Source organism: Chiloscyllium plagiosum, unplaced genomic scaffold (genome assembly GCF_037043375.1).
Source record: "Chiloscyllium plagiosum isolate Xiang-an unplaced genomic scaffold, Cpla_swu_hap1 HiC_scaffold_32, whole genome shotgun sequence".
Lineage (NCBI taxonomy): Eukaryota > Metazoa > Chordata > Chondrichthyes > Orectolobiformes > Hemiscylliidae > Chiloscyllium > Chiloscyllium plagiosum.
In genome coordinates this window covers 49,015,489-49,039,763 of record NW_028270170.1, presented here as the reverse complement: position 1 = coordinate 49,039,763, position 24,275 = coordinate 49,015,489, and the positions used below count along the sequence as shown (strand labels likewise).

Below are 24,275 nucleotides of genomic sequence, written 5' to 3'. Positions count from 1 at the left end.
CGTACTTCTCAATTTCTCATTTATGTCATTATGCATGGCCCTGTTCAATTTGTCTTCCAACTATAATAGGAACAGTATGCATTGGACCCACCCTAAACATATATTGAGTTCCACTTGGACCTGATGCCAGTGTTTTTTCAATGGCTTTGCTTATCATGTCCACTGTATATATGAAGCTAATCATTTGAGCATCAATGTGCCTACTATTGTGGTAAAGACTACAAGAGCAGTGCCTCCAAAATGTTTTCCTCCAGTGACCCCATTTTAAAGCTTTGGGTTTTGTGACCGTAGGTAGGCTGCTTTATCTTCAAAGCAATTGGTGGTGATTAGTCTCTGAGCAGGACTTTGCAGAGGCTGGTGATCATTATTTTAGCTCAGGGGTTGTTTAAAGAAAGATAAATACCTAACTTTCACAAGTTTTTTTTTACCTTGATGTATTTGTTAGGCCACACCCACCATTAGAAAAATGCGTCAGAGTTTGAAGGGACCTCATGCCTGTCAGCATTCAGGTGGATCTCCACAGCAGCCTTTGCTGCCATGGAGCTCAACTCCAACATGTAGTCCATTCTCTCCTGCATTGTTTCTGTGTTGAATAGAGCTTTTTGCCAAATCCATCAGGAAAAATGCGAGCCTCCAGAGGGATGCAGGTCCAAGCCTCCCTCTAAATGGATGACTTTACCAATTTCTGCTAGGATCCACTCTCAGCGCACAGATTCATGAGTATATGCAACCAGTTCGAACTGACCTCTGGAGCCAAGATGAATCAAGGCAAGAGCAAAGCCATGTTCTTTGGGAACTGGGTTGACTAATTCTTTATCCCCTTCAAATTTGAGAGGGGCACATCGCCAAAATGAGGCAAGGAACTTTTGGGATCACTGCTTTCTCACTATCACGGGTTTAAAAACTTGGTCATCAGGTGTGAGGTACACTGTTGTTGTACATGGCTCAGATCTAGTCTTTTCCCAGAACCTGCAACATTGCAGTCACTTGAGCCATCTTTCACTTCAGGAAGTCTTACGATGGACTATGTCTGCAGGGACACCGAAAAAAAACCTCTAGATAAGGGGGACGTGATTGTACCTAATGTCAATCTCATCCTGATGGCGATCTTCTTGTGTGGCTGCATCAAACTGTGCATAGATCCTTGGTAAGCAAGCACCAAGTGTCAGTACATACGGAGGTTCCACCTGTCCCTGGGATTGCAAAGGATGGCACTGGCCTAGTTGTGGCGCAGCGTTCCAAGTAGTTGGACCATTCCTTATCATGTCTGTCTTGGAGAAATTTGCAAAGAAATCACCTTTGTCCGCAAGTCCATCAGGAAGTGGTCAGCATGTGGTGTCCTTGAGACCCTGTGGGAAAAGGAGAGGATGGATCCTGTTAGATTGTCTCCTGAGCAGGCTGTACTCTACAGTCTGTTCCCCGGGATGCACACCGAGACAAGCAGGACCATCAACTCAGTGAAAGTTGCCCTTTGTTCTGCCTGAAAATTGTTGGCCTTGCAGAGCAAGCAGGTGATCTTGAATGAATGTTGCAGATAGGTATGTTCCAAACTGCAGGACTATATGCTGAGGGACGCACTAAAGCATGCAGCAGCTGCTACCAAGGCATAGTGGGGAAAGACCACCGTCTAAGGTCTTTCTGCTGAAGTACAGTTGGTGATCTGTTTAGTTATCGCAATCTCCTAATGCCTCAACTGCATGTAAAGGTAGTCTAGTTGAAGGAAGAGATGCCTTTGGTTTGTTTGTTCTCCATATGTAGAGACTGTACAGAATCAAACTGCTCTCCTGACTATGTATGTAGATAAATATTTTAATGGATAAAGTGTATTTTTGAAATGAAACAAAGGTATCTAGTAAACTGAGTGGTGTTGGGAAGCGCTGTTCTATATGCTGTGTGATCAATAACAGGGAGTTTGCTGAAGGTACAAATATAATGTCTCAAGTCTGAAATGCAGCATTAATCATGTAATCATAGAGAGGTACAGCACCGAAACGGACCCTTCGGTCCAACTTGTCCATGCTGACCAAACATCCGAACCTAATCTCGTCCCATTTGCCAGCACTTGGCCCAAATCCCTTGACACTCTTCCAATTCATATACCCCATCCAGATGCCTTTTAAATGATGCAATTGTATGAGCATTCACCACTTCCTCTGGCTGCTCATTCCATGCACGCACCCCCCTCTGCGTGAAAACGTTGCCCCTTAGGTCCCTTTTAAATCTTTTCCCTCTCACCTTAAATCTATGCCCTCTAGTTATGGACTCCCCTAATCCAGCAAAAAGACTTTATCTACTTACCCTATGCATGCCCCTCATGATTTTATAAACCTCTCTAAGGTCATCCCTCAGCCTCCAACACTCCAGGAGAAACAGCCCCAGCCTCTTCAGCCTTTCTCTATAGCTCCAACCCTGACAACATCTTTGTAAATCTTTTCTGAATCTTTTTGAGTTTCACAACAGCCGATAGGAGGGAGACCAGCTATACAAGAGTTTGATGTATATGTGTGTCCCAGGTACTACATTAATCAAGGACATTTGCACCATAAGAAGCTATTTGGACTCTATTTCGGGCTGAATACTTTCAGCGCAATCCAGGTTATCTGTCTTCATCGGTTAGTTTAACCCAGGTTTGCTTAAAAGATGCAGTGGTTTGTACCTCAGCTAAGCTCTGAACAAAGCTTCGTGACCCTCTGCAGAAAGAAATTCCTCCCTTCGCTTTACTGTTTCAAGTTGTTATCTTCAGTGATTTTACAACTAGTGGAAATAATACTGACTGTTCCAAGATGTCATAGGGTAGTAGAAGGTTGGTACACAGTGCCTCACGCCTGATAATTGACACTGTATTCAGGGGAAAAAGTGTCTCCCTCCCTGCCCAGTCTGTGTGCCTCAACATCGTACTGTACACCTTCCCTCAATCAGAAATCCTTCCTCCCCACCCAAAGCCTTGTCAGTTTTAAATAAAAACATGCCCAACCTATCTAGTCTGTCTTCATAGCCGAATCATTCAAGTCCAGGCAACATTTTGGTGAATCTTTTCGACAACCTGTCGACTGCAATCGCATCTTTCACAAACTGTGGTGACCAGAACTATGCACAGTACTCAAGCTGTGGCCTGACTAACATTAAAGACAATTCCATCATAATCAGTTTTTGTATCACCTGCAAACGTAGTGATTGTACCTCCTGCATTTGTGTCTAGATTCCCCATGGTAGGCTGATCAAGAAGAAGAAGTCGCATGGGGTCCAGCGTGTTGTAGCTAGATGGATAGAGAACTGGCTGGGCAACAGGAGACAGAATAGAAGTGGAAGGGAGTTTCTCAAAATGGAGACCTGTGACCAGTGAAAGTCTCAGATACAGTCATATAGATGGGTTAACTCCAGGAAAGGTAAGAGAGGTAAGCAGCTAGCGCAGGAGTCTTTTGTGGCTATACCCATTTCAAACAGCTTTGCTGTTTCGGAAAATGTGATGGATTCTCAGGGGAACGTAGCACGAACCGCCAAGTTTCTAGTATCGAGACTGGCTCTAATGCAATGAGGGGTACGTTGGGTTCCAAGAGATCAATTGTGTAAGGGCATTCTGCAGTCTGAGGTAGAGACAGACGTTTCTGTGGCCAGCAGTGAAACAGCAGAATGGTGTGTTGCTTCCCTGGTGCCAGGGTCAAGGATGTCTCAGAGAGGGTGCAGAATATTCTCACGGAGGAGAGGGGCCAGCAAGAGGCCATTGTCCACATTGGATGCAACAACACAGGAAGAGAAAAGGTTGAGATTCTGAAGGGAGATTACAGAGAGTTAGGCAGGAATTTAAAAAGGAGGTCCTCGAGAGTAGTAATATCCAGATTAATCCCGGTGCTATCAACTAGTGAGGGCAGGAATAGGAGGATAGAGCAGATGAATGCATGGCTGAGGAGCTGGTGTATGGGAGAAGGATTCACATTTTTGGATCATTGGAATCTCTTTTGGGGTAGAAGTGACCTGTACAAGAAGGACGAAGAAATTCCTCCTCATCTCAGTAAAGGGTCATCCTTTCACACTGAGACTGTGCCCTCAGTTCCTAGACTGACAAATGGAAACATCTCTATCATGAAATATTTTTTCATACCAAGCTTTCCCTACATGAAAACAGCATGAAAATTCTGATTAATCAGGATCAAGGATGTCTCAGAGAGGGTGCAGAATGTTCTCACGGGGGAGAGGGGCCAACAGGAGGTCATTGTCCACATTGGAACCAACAGCATAGGAAGGGAAAAGGTTGAGATTCTGAAGGCGTTACAGAGTTAGGCAGGAATTTAAAAAGGAGGTCCGCGAGAGTAGTAATATCTGAATTATTCCTGGTGCTACGAGCTGGTGAGGGCAGGAATAGGAGGGTAGAGCAGATGAATGCATGGCTGAGGAGCTGGTATATGGGAGAAGGATTCACATTTTTGGATCATTGGAATCTCTTTTGGAGTAGAAGTGACCTGTACAAGAAGGACGGATTGCACCTAAATTGGAAGGGGACTAATATACAGGCAGGGAAATTTGCTAGAGCTGCTCGGGAGGATTTAAACTAGTAAGGTGGGGTGGTGGGACGCAGGGAGATAGTGAGGAAAGAGATTGGTCTGAGATGGGTACAGCTGAGAACAGAAGTGAGTCAAACAGTCAGGGCAGGCAGGGACAAGGTAGGACTAATAAATTAAACTGCATTTATTTCAATGCATAACAGGGAAGGCAGATGAACTCAGGGCATGGTTAGGAACATGGGACTGGGGTATCATAGCAATTACAGAAACATGGCTCAGGGATGGGCAGGACTGGCAGCTTAATGTTCCAGGATACAAATGCCACAGGAAGGATAGAAAGGGAGGCAAGAGAGGAGGGGGAGTGGCATTTTTGATGAGGGATAGCGTTACAGCTGTGCTGAGGGAGGATATTCCTGAAAATACTTCCAGGGAAATTATTTGGGTTGAACTGAGAAATAAGAAAGAGATGATCACCTTATTGGGATTGTATTACAGACCTCCTAATAGACGGAGGGAAATTGAGAAACAAACTTGTAAGGAGATCTCAGCTATCTGTAAGAATAGTAGGGTGGTTATGGTAAGGGATTTTAACTGTCCAAACGTAGACTGGGACTGCCATAGTGTTAAGGGTTAGATGGAGAGGAATTTGTTAAGTAAGTATAAGAAAATTTTCTGGTTTCGTATGTGGATGTACCTACGAGAGAAGATGCAAAACGTGACCTACTCTTGGGAAATAAGGCAGGGCAGGTGACTGAGGTGTCAGTGGGGGAGCACTTTGGGGCCAGCGACCATAATTCTATTAGATTTAAAATAGTGATGGAAAAGGATAGATCAGATCTAAAAGTTCAAATTCTAAACTGGAGAAAGGCCAATTTTGATAGTATTTGGTAAGAACGTTTGAAAGCTGATTGGGGGCAGATGTTCGCAGGTAACGGGACGGCTGGAAAATGGGAAGCCTTCAGAAATGAGATAACGAGAATCCAGAGAAAGTATATTCCTGTCAGGATGAAAGGGAAGGCTGGTAGGTATAGGGAATGCTGGATGACTAAAGAAATTGAGGGTTTGGTTAAGAAAAAGAAGGAAGCATATGTTAGGTATAGACAGGATAGATCAAGTGAGTCCTTAGAATATAAAGGCAGTAAGGAGTATACTTAAGAGGGAAATCAGGAGGGCAAAAAGGGAACATGAGATAGCTTTGGCAAATAGAATTAAGCTGAATCTGAAGGGTGTTTACAAATACATTAAGGACAAAAAGGTAACTGGGAGAGAATAGGGCCCCTCAAAGATCAGCAAGACAGCCTTTGTGTGGAGCTGCAGAAAATGGGGGAGATACTAAACGAGTATTTTGCATCAGTATTTACTGTGGAAAAGGAAATGGAAGATATAGACTGTAGGGAAATAGATGGTGACGTCTTGAAAAATGTCCAGATTACAGAGGAGGAAGTGCTGAATGTCTTGAGACGCATAAAGGTGAAGAAATCCCCAGGACCTGATCAGGTGTACCCTAGAACTCTGTGGGAAGCGAGAGAAGTGATTGCTGGGCCTCTTGGTGAGATATTTGTATCATTGATAGTCACAGGTGAGGTGCTGGAAGTTGGCAAATGTGGTGCCACTGTTTAAGAAGAGTGGTAAGGACAAACCAGGGAACAATAGGCCAGTGAGCCTGATGTCAGTGGTGGGCAAGTTGTTGGAGGGTATCCTGAGGGACAGGATGTACATGTATTTGGAAAGGCAAGGACTGATTAGGGATAGTCAACATGGCTTTGTGCATGGGAAATCATGTCTCACAAACTTGATTGATTTTTTTGAAGAATTAACAAAGAGGATTGATGAGGGTAGAGCGGTAGATGCGATCTATATGCACTTCAGTAAGGCATTCAACAAAGTTCCCCATGGGAGACTGATTAGCAATGTTAGATCTCATGGAATACAGGGAGAACTAGCCATTTGGATACAGAACTGGCTCAAAGGTAGAAGACAGAGGGTGGTGGTGGAGAGTTGTTTTTCAGACTGGAGGCCTGTGACCAGTGGAGTGCCACAAGGATCGGTGCTGAGTCCTCTACTTTGTGTCATTTACATAAATGATTTGGATGCGAGCATAAGAGGTACAGTTAGTAAGTTTGCAGATGACACCAAAATTGGAGGTGTAGTGGACAGCGAAGAGGGTTACCTCAGACTACAACAGGATCTTGATCAGATGGGCCAATGGGCTGAGGAGTAGCAGATGGAGTTTAATTCAGATAAATGCGAGGTGTTGCATTTTGGGAAAGCAAATCTTAGCAGGACTTATACACTTAATGGCAAGGTCCTAGGAAGTATTACTGAACAAAGGGACATCGAAGTGCGGGTTCATAGCTCCTTGAAAGTGGAGTTGCGGGTAGATAGGATAGTGAAGAAGGCGCTTGGTATGTTTTCTTTTATTGGTTAGAGTACTGAGTACAGGAGTTGGGAGATCATGTTGCGGCTGTACAGGACATTGGTTAGGCCACTGTTGGAATATTGCGTGCAATTCTGGTCTCCTTCCTATCGGAAAGATGTTATGAAACGTGAAATGGTTCAGAAAAGATTTACAAGGATGTTGCCAGAGTTGGAGGATTTGAGTTATAGGGAGAGGCTGAACAGGCTAGGACTGTTTTCCCTGGAGCATCGGAGGCTGAGGGGTTTACAAAATTACGAGGGCATAAATAGGATAAATAGACAAAGTCTTTTCCATGGGGTGGGGGAGTCCAGAAGTAGAGGGCATAGGTTTAGGGTGAGAGGGGAAAGATATAAAAGAGACCTAAGAGGCAACTTTTTCACACAGAGGGTGGTACGTGTATGGAATGAGCTGCTGGAGGAAGTGGTGGAGGCTGGTATAATTGCAACATTTAAGAGGCATTTGGATGGTTAAATGAATAGGGAGGATTTGGAGGGATATGGGCCAGGTGCTGGCAGATTGTGTTGGGATATCTGGTTGGCATGGACCGAATGATTTGTTTCTGTGCTGTACAACTCTATGACTCTGTGTCCCACAGGAATCAGTGCTGGGGCCACTGTTGTTTGTGATATACATAAATGATCTGGAGAAAGATGTAGGTTGCCTCATTAGCAGGTTTGCAGATGACAGTAAGATTGGTGGAATATCAGGTAGTGAAGGGGGCAGTCAGAGAATACAGCAGAATATAGGTAGATTGTAGAGTTGGACAGAGAAATGGCAGATGGAGTTCAATCCGGACAAATGCGAGGTGATGCATTTTGAAGATGCAATTCCAGAGTGAACTGTACAGTAAATGGAAAAGTCCTGGGGAAAATTCATGTGCAGAGAGATCTGGTCCATTGTTCCCTGAAGATGGCAACACAGGTCAGTGGAGTGGTCAAGACGTTCATCGGACGGGGTATTGAGTACAAGAGTTGGCTGGTCATGTTACAGTTGTATAGGACCTTGGTTGGGCCACATTTAGGATACTGCGTATAGCTCTGGTCGCCATATTACCAAAAGGTTGTGGATGCTTTGGAGAGGATGCAGAAGTGGTTCACCAGGAATGGAGGGTGCTAGCTGTGAGGAGAGATTGAGTAGGTTAGGATTACTTTCATTGGGAAAAAAGGAGATTTGAGGAGGGACCTGATTGAGGCCTACAAAATCATGAGAGGTGTACAAAGTTAAAACATCATACAACACTAGGTTATAGTTCAACAGGTTTATTTGGAAGCACCAGTGTTCGGAGCATTGCTCCTTCAACAACCACCTGATGAAGGAGCACCGTTCCGAAATCTAGTGCTTCTGAATAAACCTGTTGGACTCTAACCTGGCGTTGTGTGATTTTTAACTTTGTATACCCAGTCCAACACCGCCATCTCCAAATCATGAGGTGGTAGACAGGGTGGATAGCAAGAAACTTTTTCCCGGAGTGGAGGACTCAATTACTCGGGGTCACGAGTTCAAAGTGAGAGGTGAAAAGTTTAGGGGAGATACATGTGGAATGTTCTTCACGCAGAGGGTGGTGGGTACCTGCCTGCAATGTGAAGGTGGTAGAGGCGGGAACGATAGCATCATTTAAGATGTATCTAGACAGATCCATGAATGAGCAGGGTGCAGATAGATACAGATCCTTGGAAAATAGGTGGCAGATTTAGATTGAGGATATGGATTGGCATAGGCTTGGAGGGCTGAAGGACCTGTTCCTATGCTGTAATGTTCTTTTTATTTTGTTTAGATAATTAATGCGTACAAAAAACTGCAAGGGACCCAACACTGAACCTTGTGGTATGCCACTGGATACAGATGTTCAGTCACGAAAATACCTTTTGACTATCACTGTCTGCTTTCTGCTACGAAGTCAATTTTGGGTTGAATTTTTCAAATTGCCCTCAACCCCATGGAGCCTTAGCTTCTTAACCAGCCTGTCATGTGAGACCTTGTCAAAAGCCTTACACAAGTCCATGTCGACTATGTCAACTTCACTACTTTCATCTATGCACCTTGTCACCACCTCTCAAAATTCATATTTTTAGATATGACCTCCACTGATAAATCTGTGCTGATTAACATTGGTTAGCCCTTGTCTGTCGAAATGGAGATGAATGTCTCTCAAAATTTTTGCGAATAGTTTCCTTACCACCCACTGGCCAATAACTTCCTAGATAATCCAGATGACCATACGAAATAGGAACAGGAGGAGAGCATGCTGCTCCTTAACCCTGCTCTGCCATTCAATTGGCTCATGGCTTATGTGGTATTTCTCACATCTGTTTTCCCTGTAACCCTTGATTTCTCGACTGATCAGGATTCCTGATGAAGGGCTTTTGCCTGAAACATCGATTTTCCTGTTCCTCGGATGCTACCTGACCTGCTGTGCTTCTCCAGTGCCACTCTTATCTTGACTCTAATCTCCAGCATCTGCAGTACCCACTTTCGCCTAGGAACATATTTATCTCAGCCTTAAATTTTTGCAAGGCCTTTGCTCCCACAGCTCTCTGTGACAAGGAGTTCCAAAGAGACTCCACCCTCTGAGAGAAGACATTCCTCCTCATCTCAGTCTTGAATTGGCGCCCCTTATTCTGAGACTGTGCCCTCTGGTCCTCGATTCTCCCTTGAACAGGAGCACCCTGTCAAGCCCCTTAAGGATCTTGTATGTTTTGATGAGAGAATTTCTTGTTGAATAATAGTACTACATTGCGTGGACTGTATTCCACTCCTCTGTCAACTTCTATGGTCAAAGAGGATTTGAAAATAAATGTCAGAGCCCCGACAATATCTTCCCTTGCCTTCCACAGCAGCCTCGGATACATCTTGTCTGGACCCAGAGACGTATTCACTTTCAAGCCTGTTAATATCTCCTTCCTCTCAATACTAATTCATTCAAGTATAAAACGCTCTCCTTTTCTGATCTCTAAACAAAAATTATCCTTCTCAATAGTGAATACAAATACAATAGTTTCACTTAAAATCTCAGTTTTGTCTTCTGGCTCCAGCCACAGACTGGCACTTTGGTCTCTACTCTTTGCCTAATTATTCTCTTGTCTCTAATGTATATGGAGTTTGGCATGCAGGAGGAGCTGGATGGTGAGATTAAGATTTGCCAAATGAATGGGGAGTAGGAGCGTGACGTTTGGTTGGAGAAGGGACTGGTGATTGAATGAGGGAGGAAGGTTTTAGGTAGAAGAGTTGCTGAGTGTTTAAGAGGGAACAAATGATTCAGAAGAGGGTCTTCTGAGAGTGAGTCGGTGTGTGGGAAAGAAGGCATTTTTTTGGGGTGAGGGAACAGGGGCTGATTTTTGTGTGTGTGTGTGTGTCTGTGTGTGTGGAGTACTGGGGTTTCACTGTGTCACCAGGGTACATTGAGAGTTTGGCTGAAGCCTACAGGTGTATTTAAATAATTTTGCAAGTATTTTAAAACACACAGTTTTGGATGTAGGTTTGCTCGCTGAGCTGTTAGGTCTGTTTTCAGACGTTTCGTCACCATATCAGGTAACAACATCAGTGAGCCTCCGGATGAAGCACTAGTGGTATCGCCTGCTTTTTATTTGTGTTTAGGTTTCCTTGGGGTAGTGTTGTCATTTTCTGTCCTTTTTCTCAGGGGTGATAAATGGGGTCCAAGTCAATGTGTTTGTTGATAGAGTTCCAGTTGGAATGTGTTTTATAAATTCTCAAGGATCGGGTTCGCAGGAGAGTAGTCTGACACAGACCAGGAGAAAAGAACTGAGAGATGAGTTTGCTAGAATATAAGTATTTTATTCCCCGCAGTGTCGCCTCAACCAGGTCTCGTACTTACAACGGGTCTGGTTTATACTCACTCTACATGTTACCGGAACTGGGAGCCGTCAGTTCTCGTAGAGCGGTTGCCAACAACCCACGCTCGGCGGTTAAACGTAACCCGGAGCAGACTCTCCCGAACTGGGGACTTTCCCAGCTTATATACTCTTTCGAGATCTAAACATTCATGCGAACAACAGGGCAAGACTAAGCAACACCTTCCATTCCGGTAACATATTCATGATAAGATTCACACATGTATTGGGACATAATTTTAACCCTTTCACCACATTCCACTGATTGGCCCAATACATGTGTTACATCATGCCCATATATATTTTTTCCAACAAGCGTCTACGTACACGCCAAATATACAAGCAAGTCAGGATATTACAGCATGTTAAGATCACCAGGACTCCTACCAGGATCGATAAGGGTGGGAATAGGAACTTCCCCGCAGTGGAGGACATACCACTCAACATATCCCACCAATGATGAGCTGACTCTACTTCCACTACATGGGCAGCGTGTACTACCTCCTGTCCATGTATAAAGGTAGACACTGTAACCTTGGTGACATTGGTTTGATGCTTTCGTAATATCTGCTTAAGCTCCTCGGATCGGTCCAATGCTTGCTTAAACCGATCCAGGGAAATGTTCCAAGGATTCATCAGCACTTTCCACTGCACCTTGGTAAAGTGGTGAGCACTGCTATAATTGGTTAACAGATAGGTCTGATTCTGCCATTGCCACTGATAGACATTTGAGAGGCATCCCGAGAACGGTGCTGAGGGAAGCATAGGATGTGGATTATTGGTAGCCACACAGAGCGTGTGTGGCCCAATCTGCCACATCATGTCCCTTGGAGTTTCAACAGTCCATTCGCACAGGGCCGTTCCCTTAGTCAAGCAAGGGTCCTGATATCTGTCCATCAGTAGGCAAGTTTTTCCCTGATCAGTCTGTTCACAAGCGGACAGATCATAGGTAATATTGGTATCTGGGCTAAACCACTGCCCCCTTGTCTTCAGAAAATAATATCCAGAAGATGTAATCACTGGTAATACATAATATCGACAGACCGTAACAGTGTGGGTTACATTCATGGTAACAAAGTATCCTCTACACATAGTTGCGTTACACCATGTTCTTTCTGGATGGGTTATCATCCACAATTTCTCAGATACATTCCATATTCCCCTCCACGCTTGTACATTGGGGGATGTTACCACACGCAAAAATCGTTCTTTCTGTATTTGTGCGTGCAACATTTGAATATGACAGGCAGTCCAATTTAACTGAGCTGCAATGTTCTCAAACAGTTCCTGGGTGGCACCCCAGACATCTAGTTCCCATTGCAGGGATTGTATCAATATTTTAGCTGTTTCTCCTTGAGTCATCATTACGGATGGCATCCATCTTCCAATAGTGTGTAGTCCTTGTGAGGTGGCTTGTCCCGTGTTAGATAATTTAGTACGGGTTACCTCAGAGTCAATAGCATTTGAGATACCCATGACAGTTCCTGCACCTCCCAGTAGAGTGTCATACCATGCACGCCGCCTCCTCTTATGTTGGCATTCTGGGATAGCCGGCAGCCGCACCTGCCAGTGAACATCAGTGTGCAGTACTGCCTGGGCCATCTGCTGACAAGTTGACATAATGGGAGCCAACTGTGTGCGGTGCGCGTCAGAGACGTTAGGGCGCACCAAGATCAGCCATAACATTCGAGTCCGGTTTTGAATAACTGTTCCATTGCTGATCCAGATGTCCTCATCTCCAGTCGTGATGTTCCATCGTGCCCCGTTTGAGCTTTCACATTCACGAGCGGTTATATTCCAATGACACATATTCACCGTTGCATTCAACATCAATGTACAGTTAGGGGTTATCAAAGTTACATTTCTCCCCTTATAACATCGTACACAAGTATACATTTGACAATCACTCGTGAGATCTAAAATTGTACACCATTGATTTGCCGCGCACTTAAAATCATCTTGCTGTCGTTCCTCACTACTAATTTTCCAACCTACATTTTGTTTCGATAAGGGTACCAACGACTGAGCTGGCACACTCCTCCAGACTGATTCCCCAGGATACATAATGGTGACCAGACTGTCTTTTCCTTGGGCTATGATCTCTGCCGGTTTGGGGGGACCAGTTGTCTGGCGTACCCATACCTTGGCACCCTTAGTGTCAGTAGACCCAAATCCCCCCGTCCCACGCTCAGTAACCTTAACGGGAGCTCCCGTCTCTTCCACCGTTGTAAGGTTACATGGTTTAATAACTAATTGTGCTATTCTGTCTCCCTTCTGTATCACATAAGGTTCAGATATGATGTTGACCAGGACTACTCCCAATTCTCCTTGGTAGTCCGCGTCAATTACTCCTGCCATTACATCAATCCCCTTTAGTGACAATCCCGATCGCGGGAGGATATGCCCATAGGTTCCAGGGGGACAAATCAATCCTAATCCGGTCTTAATCACCGTAGGTTTTTGTTGGACCAAAGTCTGTGTAGTGAACGCTCGTAAGTCCAGTCCAGCCGAAGCCGGTGTGGCCCTTACGGGAATATTAGCTTCCTTAGCAAATTTCCACATTTTAATAGGCTGTGCCTTTGGGGTATCACACACCCGTATCATCCGATTCAAGGGCGTCACCCCGTTTCCCAATGGGCGGTTATTAATTTGCTTTACTACCCGAATCAATTGTTTCTTCCAACCTGTTAAATTATTACATCCTCCTGCCTTTCGCAGGGAGGATTTTAGAAGCCCGTTCATTCGTTCAATAAGTCCCGCAGCTTGCGGATGGTAGGGCACGTGATAAATCCACTCCACATGGTTATCATGACACCACTGCTTCACCATCCCTCCTGTGAAATGGGAGCCATTGTCACTCTGGACCTGTATGGGCAATCCATAAAATTGTTCGATCAAATCTAAACACCGTAAGGTAGCCTGTTGGTTGTTATGTCGACAGGGATGGGCTACCAAAACCCCAGACATAGTGTCCACAGCTGTACATATATGGTTACATCCTTGTGAGGAAGGTAATGGACCCACAAAGTCCATTTGCCAGCTCTGTCCCGGTCCCTCTCCTCGGTGTATATGTCCCATCATATGTTGGGGCACTCCCTGCCGTTGATGCTGACACTGCTCGCATTGATTTACTGCAGTCTTGACATCATCTACCATAAGATCTATTCCCCGATCTCGAGCCCACTGCAAGGTTCCTTGCACTCCCCAGTGTCCGGCTTTAATGTGTGCCCATCTAGCCAAGTCCACTGAGGTGCCCCTTTGTACACTCATGGCTCGGACAATGCCGTCTACATATCGGTTATGTAAAGCTTCCACATCATTTCGGGATGTATGAGCGTCTACATGGGTAATAAATATATCTAGATGTCGAGCCTTCTCCCATATATCTTCCCATAATTGTTTACCCCATACCTCCCTATTCTGAATCATCCACTGATTGGCCTGCCAAGTTGGCATCCATTGGGTCATGCCATTAACCACTGACCAGGAGTCAGAAAACAAATAAACTCCCATGACCCCCGCTTGCATGACCACCATATGTACTGCTTTTAATTCTGCCCACTGACTACTTTTCCCCTCGCCTAGTTCTTCTAGGGTTATACCTTGTTTCGGATTAAAAGCGGCAGCTTTCCATCTACGTTGTCCTGCCTTCCATTGGGCTGACCCATCTACAAACCAAGCCGTGGTTTGTTCATCCAGGGTCAGTTCATCATACCGTTTGCCCATCTTGACGGGTGATTCTTTATACTCAATCACCTCAAACCGCTTTTCCCCTTCCTCAGGGGCCTCCGCCACTTGCTCATGCAGGACTGACACTCCCTTTTGTCCAGTCCGCACTCTTTCTGACACGTACCATTTCCATTTGATAATGCTGCTCTCTTGGGCGGTTCCTATCCTGTGGGTAGTGGGGTCACTGAGTACCCACGGGAGGATAGGAATAGCTGTTCTCATGATCACTTCATGTCCAATAGTTAGAGCTTCAGTTTCCACCAAGCTCCAGTAACATGATAACAATTGTTTCTCAAAGGGGGTGTATCGTTCCCCTGCCGGGGGCAATTTCCGGGACCAAAATCCCAATTCCGCAGGAGGCTGAGCCCGCGGTAATTCATGCATAATTGCCTCCCCCTGTTCATTCCGTATGGGATTCCCTTCCCCATCTAACATTACTTCCCGCTGCACCGGGAGGAGTCTCTGGACTTGTTTTCTCCTAACTACTGGTTTAGCCTGGAGTACGGGTGGGTCATCTTCATACTGATCATCTGAATCTCCCCAAATATTTCCATCCCAATGATCGATATCCCACCGATCCCCGTTATTTAACTGGGCTACAAACGCCCGTACTTGTACTGGGTCCGGGGTTCGAGGGACCTTCCTTTTCTCTTTCCGTTTCTTAGCAGACAGATACATAATAGTTCGTCCTGCTAGTTCAGTTAATGCTGTCAATTCAGCCTTTAACTTCATAATTTCCTGCCTCAACATAGAGGCATCTCCCGAACTGAGTCCCTGCTCATGTTTCAGGAGGGCTAATTCTGCTTCAGCATTTTGGCGCTTGTCTGACTGTTGTCTACAAGCCGCCGCACATGCCCACATCCAGGCAAGGGGTTCTTCGGCAGGACTGGGATCCTCTCAAGGGTAGACAGCAGCGACACTGGGGTTCCTACGCCCTCGGCTTCCCAGTTTTCCGGTCGCCCCCCACCATTTGCCCACATCCTCCGCTGTACCCCAGGCAAGGGGTTCTTCGGCAGGACTGGGATCCTCTCAAGGGTAGACAGCAGCGACACTGGGGTTCCTATGCCCTCGGCTTCCCAGTTTTCCGGTCGCCCCCCACCATTCCTCAAACAAACTGCCACGTCATGCCACGGTCCCTGCCATCCCGGGACGGTTGGGACCTCCACAGTTTGTTCTTCTGGTTTCTTAGTCCTTTTCCCAAACATTGTTCTGTATCAAAATCTCTCCCCAATTGCGATTGATCCTGCTGACTACGCCAAAATGTTTTATAAATTCTCAAGGATCGGGTTCGCAGGAGAGTAGTCTGACACAGACCAGGAGAAAAGAACTGAGAGACGAGTTTGCTAGAATATAAGTATTTTATTCCCCGCAGTGTCGCCTCAACCAGGTCTCGTACTTACAACGGGTCTGGTTTATACTCACTCTACATGTTACCGGAACTGGGAGCCGTCAGTTCTCGTAGAGCGGTTGCCAACAACCCACGCTCGGCGGTTAAACGTAACCCGGAGCAGACTCTACCGAACTGGGGACTTTCCCAGCTTATATACTCTTTCGAGATCTAAACATTCATGCGAACAACAGGGCAAGACTAAGCAACACCTTCCATTCCGGTAACATATTCATGATAAGATTCACACATGTATTGGGACATAATTTTAACCCTTTCACCACAGAATGTCATGGTTCTAGGAAATCTCATGCATGTCTTTGTTTGGCTCGTCCTAGGATGGATGTATTGTCCCAGTCAAAGTGGTGTCCTTCCTTATCCATATGTGAGGATACTAGTGAGAGAGAGTCATGTTTTTTTGTGGCTAGTTGGTGTTCATGTATCCTGGTGGCTAGTTTTCTGCCTGTTTGTCCAATGTAGTGTTTGTTACAACTCTTGCAAGGTACTTTGTAGATGACATTAGTTTTGCTTGTTGTCTGTATATGGTCATAGAGTCATATAGCATGGAAACAGACCCTTCGGTCCAACCCCTCCATGCCGACCAGGTATTCCAACCCAATCTAGTCTCACCTGCCAGTACCCGGCCCATATCCCTCCAAACCTTTCCTATTTATATACCCATCCAAATGCCTCTTAACTGTTGCAATTGTACCAGCCTGCACCACATCCTCTGGCAGCTCATTCCATACACTTACCACCCTCTGCATGAAAAAGTTGCCCCTTAGGTCTCTTTTATATCTTTCCCCTCTCGTTCTATGCCCTCTAGTTCTGGACTCCCCCACCCCAGGGAAAAGACTTTGCCTATTTATCCTATCCATGCCCCTCATAGTTTTGTAAAACTCTAGAAGGTCACCCCTCAGCTTCCGATGCTCCAGGGAACACAGCCACAACTTGTTCAGCCTCTCCCTATAGCTCAGATCCTCCAACCCTGGCAACATCCTTGTAAATCTTTTCTGAACCCTTTCAAGTTTCACAACATCTATCCGATAGGAAGGAGACCAGAATTGCACAAAATATTCCAACAGGGCCTAACTAATGTCCTGTACAGCTGCAACATAACCTCCCAACTCCTGTACTCAATACTCTGACCAATAAAGGAAAGCATACCAAACGCCTTCTTCACTATCCTATCTACTTGCTTCTCCACTTTCAAGGAGCTTTGAACCTGCACTCCAAGGTCTCTTTGTTCAGCAACACTCCCTAGGACCTTACCATTAAGTGGATACGTCCTGCTAAGATTTGCTTTCCCAAAATGCATACCTCGCATTTATCTGAATTAAGCTCCGTCTGCCACTTCTCAGCCTATTGGCCCATCTGGTCCAGATCCTGTTGTAATCTGAGGTGACATTCTTCACTGTCCACTACACCTCCAATTTTGGTGTCATCTGCAAACTTACTAAGCTACTGTTTTAGTGTGTTGGCGGGTTTGTGGGCTACCATGATGCCAAGGGGTCTGATTAGTCTGGCAGTCATTTCCGAGATGTCTTTGATGTAGGGGAGAGTGGCTAGGTTTTCTGGGCGTTTTTTGTCTCATTGTTTGGGTTTGTCGCTGAGAAATCAGCGGACTATATTCATTGGGTACCCTTTCTTTTTAAGTACACTGCATAGGTGATTTTTGGCTGCTCTCTGTAGTTCCTCTGTACAGACATCATTGTGCATGAACATCATTGAAAACAACCTGTTCAGAGCTGTTAGACACACCTCTGGAGTACATGGCATTTGAGCCCAGTTCTCCAGATCTAGAGTATGAAAGCTACCATTGCACCACAATAGCCTGTTTAATCTTGGTTTGGTGGGAGTAAGATATTTTGTAATCATATTATTACACACCTCTGGAGCAGGTGGGACTTGAATGCAGGTTTCCTAGCTCAGAGGTAGAGACACTACCCTTGTATTACAAGTGCCTGTTTCGTCTTGGGGTAATAGAAGGTAAACAAAGGGAAGATGCATGTTTGTAAGCAATTGAAGTCTTAATTGTTCTACACGATTGAAGTAACATAGAGTCATGTACATTCAATAAGTCTTTATCACACAAAGGTTCAAATGTTTTTGATTTTGCTCACACTCAGCTCTGAATTTATAATCTGCTGCCACACTGATATGTTTTTGCTGGTTGTATTTGGACATTGTTACATCAAAGAATCTTCTGTGGTTTATAAAGTAATGCCTGCCTTAAGTTAATTTTATGTTGTGGCTAGTTTGAACTGATACTGCAAAGACAGTTGCCAGACTCTGTCCATGCCATAAAAATGACCTTGAGCTTCCAGTTTCCTGCCACCTCACCACACTACCATGTTCATTGCACGATTTCTGCCTCAGGCTTGCTACGGTTTACCAGTGAGACTCCGCATAAGTTGGAATAACAGCATTTCATTGTTCACCTGGGAGCCGTTCAGGACTTGATATTGAGTTCTATTATTTTCGATCCTGAACACATCCTTCCATGTCCTTTATCTACCTTTATCCTTCCATGTCCTTTATCTGCTGCATTCAACAGCTCAAAAAAATTAGTGTCATGAGAAGAATGAATATGGGATTCTGCTCCCCAAACACTGTCATGACACGAGCTGCTTTCAGCACAGCTAACAAATTTCCACCCACCCACTGTCTCCATTATCAGTGTTTCTTTCTCCCTGGTTAACTGCAATTCATCCTTTCGTCTGCCTGACGCGCATGCACGCACACACCTCCCTCCCTTTCCCCCTCGTCTGCCTAATACACGTGCACGCACACACCTCTCTTCCCCCCTCACTTCCCCCCTCTCTTCCCCCCTCTCTTCCTCCCCCCCTCTCTTCCTCCCCCCCTCTCTTCCTCCCCCCCTCTCTTCCTCCCCCCCTCTCTTCCTCCCCCCCTCTCTTCCTCCCCCCCTCTCTTCCTCCCCCCCTCTCTTCCTCCCCCCCTCTCTTCCTCCCCCCCTCTCTTCCTCCCCCCCTCTCTTCCTCCCCCCCTCTCTTCCTCCCCCCCTCTCTTCCTCCCCCCCTCTCTTCCTCCCCCCCTCTCTTCCTCCCCCCCTCTCTTCCTCCCCCCCTCTCTTCCTCCCCCCCTCTCTTCCTCCCCCCCTCTCTTCCTCCCCCCCTCTCTTCCTCCCCCCCTCTCTTCCTCCCCCCCTCTCTTCCTCCCCCCCTCTCTTCCTCCCCCCCTCTCTTCCTCCCCCCCTCTCTTCCTCCCCCCCTCTCTTCCTCCCTCTCTTCCTCCCCCCCTTCTTCCTCCCCCTCTCCTCCCCTTCCCCCTCTCCTCCCTCTCCCTCCCTCTCCCTCCCTCTCCCTCTCCCTCTCCCTCCCTCTCCCTCACCCTCTCCCTCCCTCATTTCCTCCACCCCACCCCACCCCCACAAAAGCACACTCTCAGAAGATCATTGTTTCTGTATACTTGAATGTGTTGCACCACTATGGAACCCTTGCTTCCCTTTCCCCCGAATGACATGTTGGATGTACTATGAACCAAAAACAAAATGGGGTCAACCTTGTGTAATCTGCCCATGCAGATTTATTCCTGAAGCTTGGGTCCTGTGTATAATTGGTCCTTTGGAGATAATGTATCCAGATATGTTGGCCCGCGAGAAAATATATTGTCGTTTTGATCACGCTGTCTGTACAGTTTATCTAAGGGCTCAAAGCCCAATCGGGGAGAATAGCAGAATCCCATGTTCATTCTTCTCATGACACTAATTTTTTTGAGCTGTTGAATGCAGCAAACTCTCTTCCACTGATTGTGGAACTTATTGTTAAGCAGGTTACTTCTAAACATTAGCCTGTGGAGGCATGAAGCGGTTTCTTGAGACTAGCAGTGAACCAACAAATGCATTCCAAAGGATGAAGATATCAGTTTTGTTAACATGCTATTATAAATCAACTGAGTTAAACCATGTTTTGCTGTTTGTATGTTGATTAACCATTGTTGCACACTTCACTTGGACAGTCTGCAGATGTGGCTAGAAACTGACTAGTTCAGATTTGCTATTTTAACAATAACTGTCTATAGGGATGATAAAAAGTGTGAAAAACACCCAGTCAATCCAAAAGAGTGCTACTTATTCTGGTGGTTTAAGTTTTGGGAGATCCAAATAAATGAACTTAATTGCTGTATCTCTATTAATCAATTGGAACAAACTTTGTTAGTATTTTGAAATATAAAATTGCTGTTTGTTAAGCTGAATATTTTCTCTGCTGTCTTTACAGTTGCCATAGTTGCCTGTTCAGCAGAGGAAAATCTGCCCAGACTTGAACAGAATTTACAACATTGCCTGCTTCAAATATGGGTAAGTGAACTCTCTTCCAGAAATAATTCAACTTCCTGATAGGTTTGTAATTTACATCTGGGAATGATACTGTCAAGAGATTGGCTCATCCTGCCAGGATGTTTTAGCAAACTGTGCAGCATGTTTCAAAAGGAGTACCTAGCTGCAGTGTCACTTTTTAAAAGAAAAAGTCTCCTTTCTACCCCACCCCTAAACCACCACCACCACTATCAGCCCTGAAAGCATTGATCAAGTTCCAAAAATCAGAAGTACTTACTCAGTACACAAATGATCTTCCTGTGTAAAAGGAGTTGGTGAGTGTCAGCAAACTATCTGGGTCTTTAGACAAATTCTCCTCATGGCTACACTTCCCTGTTTTTTGAGCTAAAGACCTGAGATGATGTATGGGAATGGAATGGTGTCTCTTACTGCTCCCTTGATGTGGAGACCAGCCAACTTAACGGGGTGCAAATTAAACACAACTAGCCTATATAGGTCTACTCTGGCAGGTGACCTGTTCTCTATCTGACCAAGTTTCTCTGCACTCACTTAGAGTTTATAGAAAAGTAAGTTATGAAATGATTATGTGATAGTGACATCAAATGGGATGAAGGACTGTGTTCATAAAATACATATTCAACTATTGTGTTGGACTGAATACAGAACCGCTGAAGGCATGGGACTATGTAAGTTGTGGTACAGTCATAAACCCCATAGGAAGCAGTTCTTATTCTTACATTGCATGTTCCTTTTTTCCAAACTCCCAGTTACTTTCTTGGTAATTGATCACCTCCTAATCCTTTCAAAGTGCCAGTGGCTGATGAACAGTGTAGAAGTGATTAGGGATGACTTTCCTGCTGACAGATAACTGGAAAAAACTTGCATTTCTAACACATCTTTGGCATAGGAAAACACAATTTGACACTGAAATGTTTGAGCTAGTCAGCCAGGTGCCCAACCTGTTTGGTTTTCCCGAGTATTTAATTGCACAAAATGTCTCCAGGGTGTCAGAGAAATGTGTGGATGGGTCAAAGTTTTAAGTCTTTGTTATTTAATGCTGAGCCACCAATTCAAGTTTATTACATTTTTGAGCAATGCTGTTGTGCCCAAGCCATGCCCATTTCCTAAAGGGAGGATTGGATCTGAAACGTTAACTCCGACTTCTCTCCACAGATGCTGCCAGACCTGCTGAGCTTTTTTGGCAATTTCTATTTTTGTTTTCCATTTTCTAATGATGAGTTTGCTATCCCTTCCAGTCTTTCAATCAGAAGTAGTACTGTTCTCAGTAAAGTTGCATTTCCAACTGTATCCACAACTGTTTTTACGAGTGCAGTCATTTTTAATCTTTTAAGAAAGGAGCAATTTTTGGACATGCACTCCAAAAGACAGGGTGATGCTAGAGGAAGCTGGCAGTTAATTATGTAAATATTGTCGCCTCAATCAGGCTTTGGAGAAAGCATGCCAGTCAGTATTTGAATAAATAAATGTGGCAGAATGAATATGAAAAAGCATCAGCGGGGAGTCATCTGCCAATTCATTAATAAATGTGCCCCAATACAAATCATTCAGGTTTCAGAGCAAGCAGGTCATTGCAAATTAATTATTTAATTGAACAGATGAATCTGGGTGTCAGACAGCAACACAACGACTCATTAATCCCTTACTTTCACATCACTGTCATGTGAAATGCAGTTATAGATCAATTTCCACAGATTACTTGTTACCAGCACCGTGTGTAGTTTGCTGTTATGTTTGTGCTCAGGTGTTTCCCTTCATTTAGTATGTTTCTGCTGAAATGCTGTCTTTAAAGCCTTCCACTGCTCCTTAGAAAGTATACTGATCAATATGCTATTTTTTCTGTCATATTTTTGAAAATTAATACAAGTCTTTGAATATCTGTGTGCAGTGCTTAAACCATACAGTTCACTTACTGCTCCTATCATCTGATCTGTAAAAGTGCAGATTTCAGTTGCAGCTGCAGATAGTGATCTCATCTTTTTTAGATTAGATTAGATTACTTTACAGTGTGGAAACAGGCCCTTCGGCCCAACAAGTCTACACCGACCCGCCAAAGCGCAAACCGCCCATACCCCTACATTTACCCCTTACCTAACACTACGGACAATTTAGCATGGCCAATTCACCTGACCTGCACATCTTTGGACTGTGGGAGGAAACTGGAGCACGGGGAGAATGTGCAAACTCCACACAGTCAGTCGCCTGAGGCGGGAATTGAACCCGGGTCTCTGGCGCTGTGAGGCAGCAGTGCTAACCACTGTGCCACCGTGCCGCCCACAATCTTAGGCCACTTGATGTGAAGACATGGCAGTGCAAGACCTCAACTGAGTAACAGACTAGTGAGGTGGCTGGACTGGAAGATTCAAACAAAGGCACATCCTGGCTGATGGAAGCAGAGCTGTTCTACGTATGCTAACACATGCAAATTATGTCAAAAGCTATGTCCCGTATTTAGAAAAAAAGAGATCCGGGAGTCAGGGACTGTTTTTTTTATTAAAAACAAGTTTATTTTAATTTCTATCTTTTGCACATTATTTCTGAATGAATAGGTAGCTGCTGCTGCTTATATCAAAGACACATGCGCAGCTCATGCTAATTAGAGAGTTGAGCTCTCTCTCTATGCTTGCCCACCAAATCCTGTAAACATTTGCTCTTCAGCTACAAAGTTTACGAGAGTAATCTGTTGACTTTTCTACCCATCCTGTACAGGTTCCTTGAGTAAGTCTTGGAAGAAGCAACATTGCTGAAACTGACTGAACAGAGGATAGAAGCAGTACTGTTATTATGTATTGATGCTATAATGGACCCAGGTGGTCTTTTGTATGTTATGATTTTATGCATTTGAATTGAGCAGTTTCATGTGCATTTTTAGAATGGCATCCTGCTGAACTGAAGAGTTCAGATGATGCTGTATCTATTTGCATTGACTGCCAGAATCAACTTAATATTGTCCTTGTGCTGCTACAAGACTTTGAATTTCTGCTGCATCAATATATGGAGTGTACTATGCATAGTTAAAATAGTTATTTTCTACAGTGAGAAATGATTAAACAGCCTGGTGCATTTTCTGAATAAAAGAGAAGATTGTATGGTGGCCTGGTAGAAGTCTTAAATTATGAAAATGTTTCTTAGGATAAATATACAGAAAGTATTATTACTCGTATGGGATTCTAAAATTAGGTATCATACAATAAAAGGCTATGTTATTGAAGATTCTCTCACATTTCTGAAAGTATTTGATAAAGAGTAGATTTGGAAAAGTTGTTTCCCCTTGGGGGAAATCTAAGTCCAGAGGGCACTGTCTCAGAGTAAAGAGTTATCTGTTTAAGACAGGATTTTTTTTCCTCTGAGAATAATGAATCTCTGGAATTCTTTACTGCGAAGGTTGTACAGGCTAGCTCGTTGGAAATCTTCAAGGCTGAGATAGGCAGATTTTTTTCATCAGTAAGGGAAGCAAGGGTTATGAGGTAAGGCAGGAAAGTTTGGTTGAGGATGATTTGAAAGCCATGATTTCATAATGAGGCAGAGTCTCAATGGGCTGCACTATGTTTTATAGCCTAAAACAATCTAATCTCTAAAAAACCTAATATGAAATTTTGGGGAAACTCATAACTCAGTGATGAGAATGTGGAATGCCTTAACCATGGTTCATGGTAGGAGTTAGCACAGGTGTGTTTTAAGGGAAGATGGAACAAGTATGGAAAGTTAGGACAAGTAAGGAAAATTAATAATTCAATATCTCTGAATCTGTGATTGTTTTAAGAATGTTGGGAAAAGAATTTGAAGCATTTGCATTGGATGTAATTTTCTGAGATAATATAAAATACTGGTCCAGGTGATCCTTGGCTAGGGAGCATGATCAGCAAGCAAACAAGCAGCTTTAAAGAACAGCAGAGGGGAGAGCTGAAAAGGTACATTTATAAGGAATGTGCAGTGCAATTAAATGGAAAAGAAAGCTGAAGACATGGTTAAGGCAGGAATTGTGAATAGGGCAGTTTCGCTGCAGCTGCTACTGCTTCAGTTTTGTTCCAGAGCTGAACAAACTACATTACAGGGCTTATTTAAGGGATTAGATAAA

The 24,275-nt window shown here is 44.5% G+C and overlaps 3 protein-coding genes across 3 annotated transcripts in view; 1 reads left to right on the top strand and 2 right to left on the bottom strand.

Annotated features, from left to right (window-relative positions):
• map3k3 (mitogen-activated protein kinase kinase kinase 3) overlaps window positions 1-24,275 on the top strand; it is a 158,650-nt gene that overhangs the window by 14,910 nt on the left and 119,465 nt on the right. Inside the window, exon 2 of the mRNA XM_043675368.2 lies at window positions 20,121-20,200. Within this exon, the coding sequence (XP_043531303.1) occupies window positions 20,197-20,200 (4 nt within the window). The 5' untranslated portion in view covers window positions 20,121-20,196. The remainder of the gene's footprint in view (window positions 1-20,120; window positions 20,201-24,275) is intronic.
• On the bottom strand, window positions 10,998-12,575 carry LOC148141825 (uncharacterized). Its single transcript, XM_087977611.1, has one exon. The coding sequence runs from the start codon at window positions 12,573-12,575 to the stop codon at window positions 11,049-11,051; it is 1,527 nt and encodes a 508-aa protein (XP_087833737.1). The 3' UTR covers window positions 10,998-11,048.
• On the bottom strand, window positions 13,210-14,959 carry LOC148141824 (uncharacterized). The gene is made up of 2 exons (XM_087977610.1): window positions 13,899-14,959; window positions 13,210-13,290 (listed from the first exon to the last, which is right to left on the bottom strand). The coding sequence occupies exons 1-2, from the start codon at window positions 14,928-14,930 to the stop codon at window positions 13,210-13,212; spliced, it is 1,113 nt and encodes a 370-aa protein (XP_087833736.1). The 5' UTR covers window positions 14,931-14,959.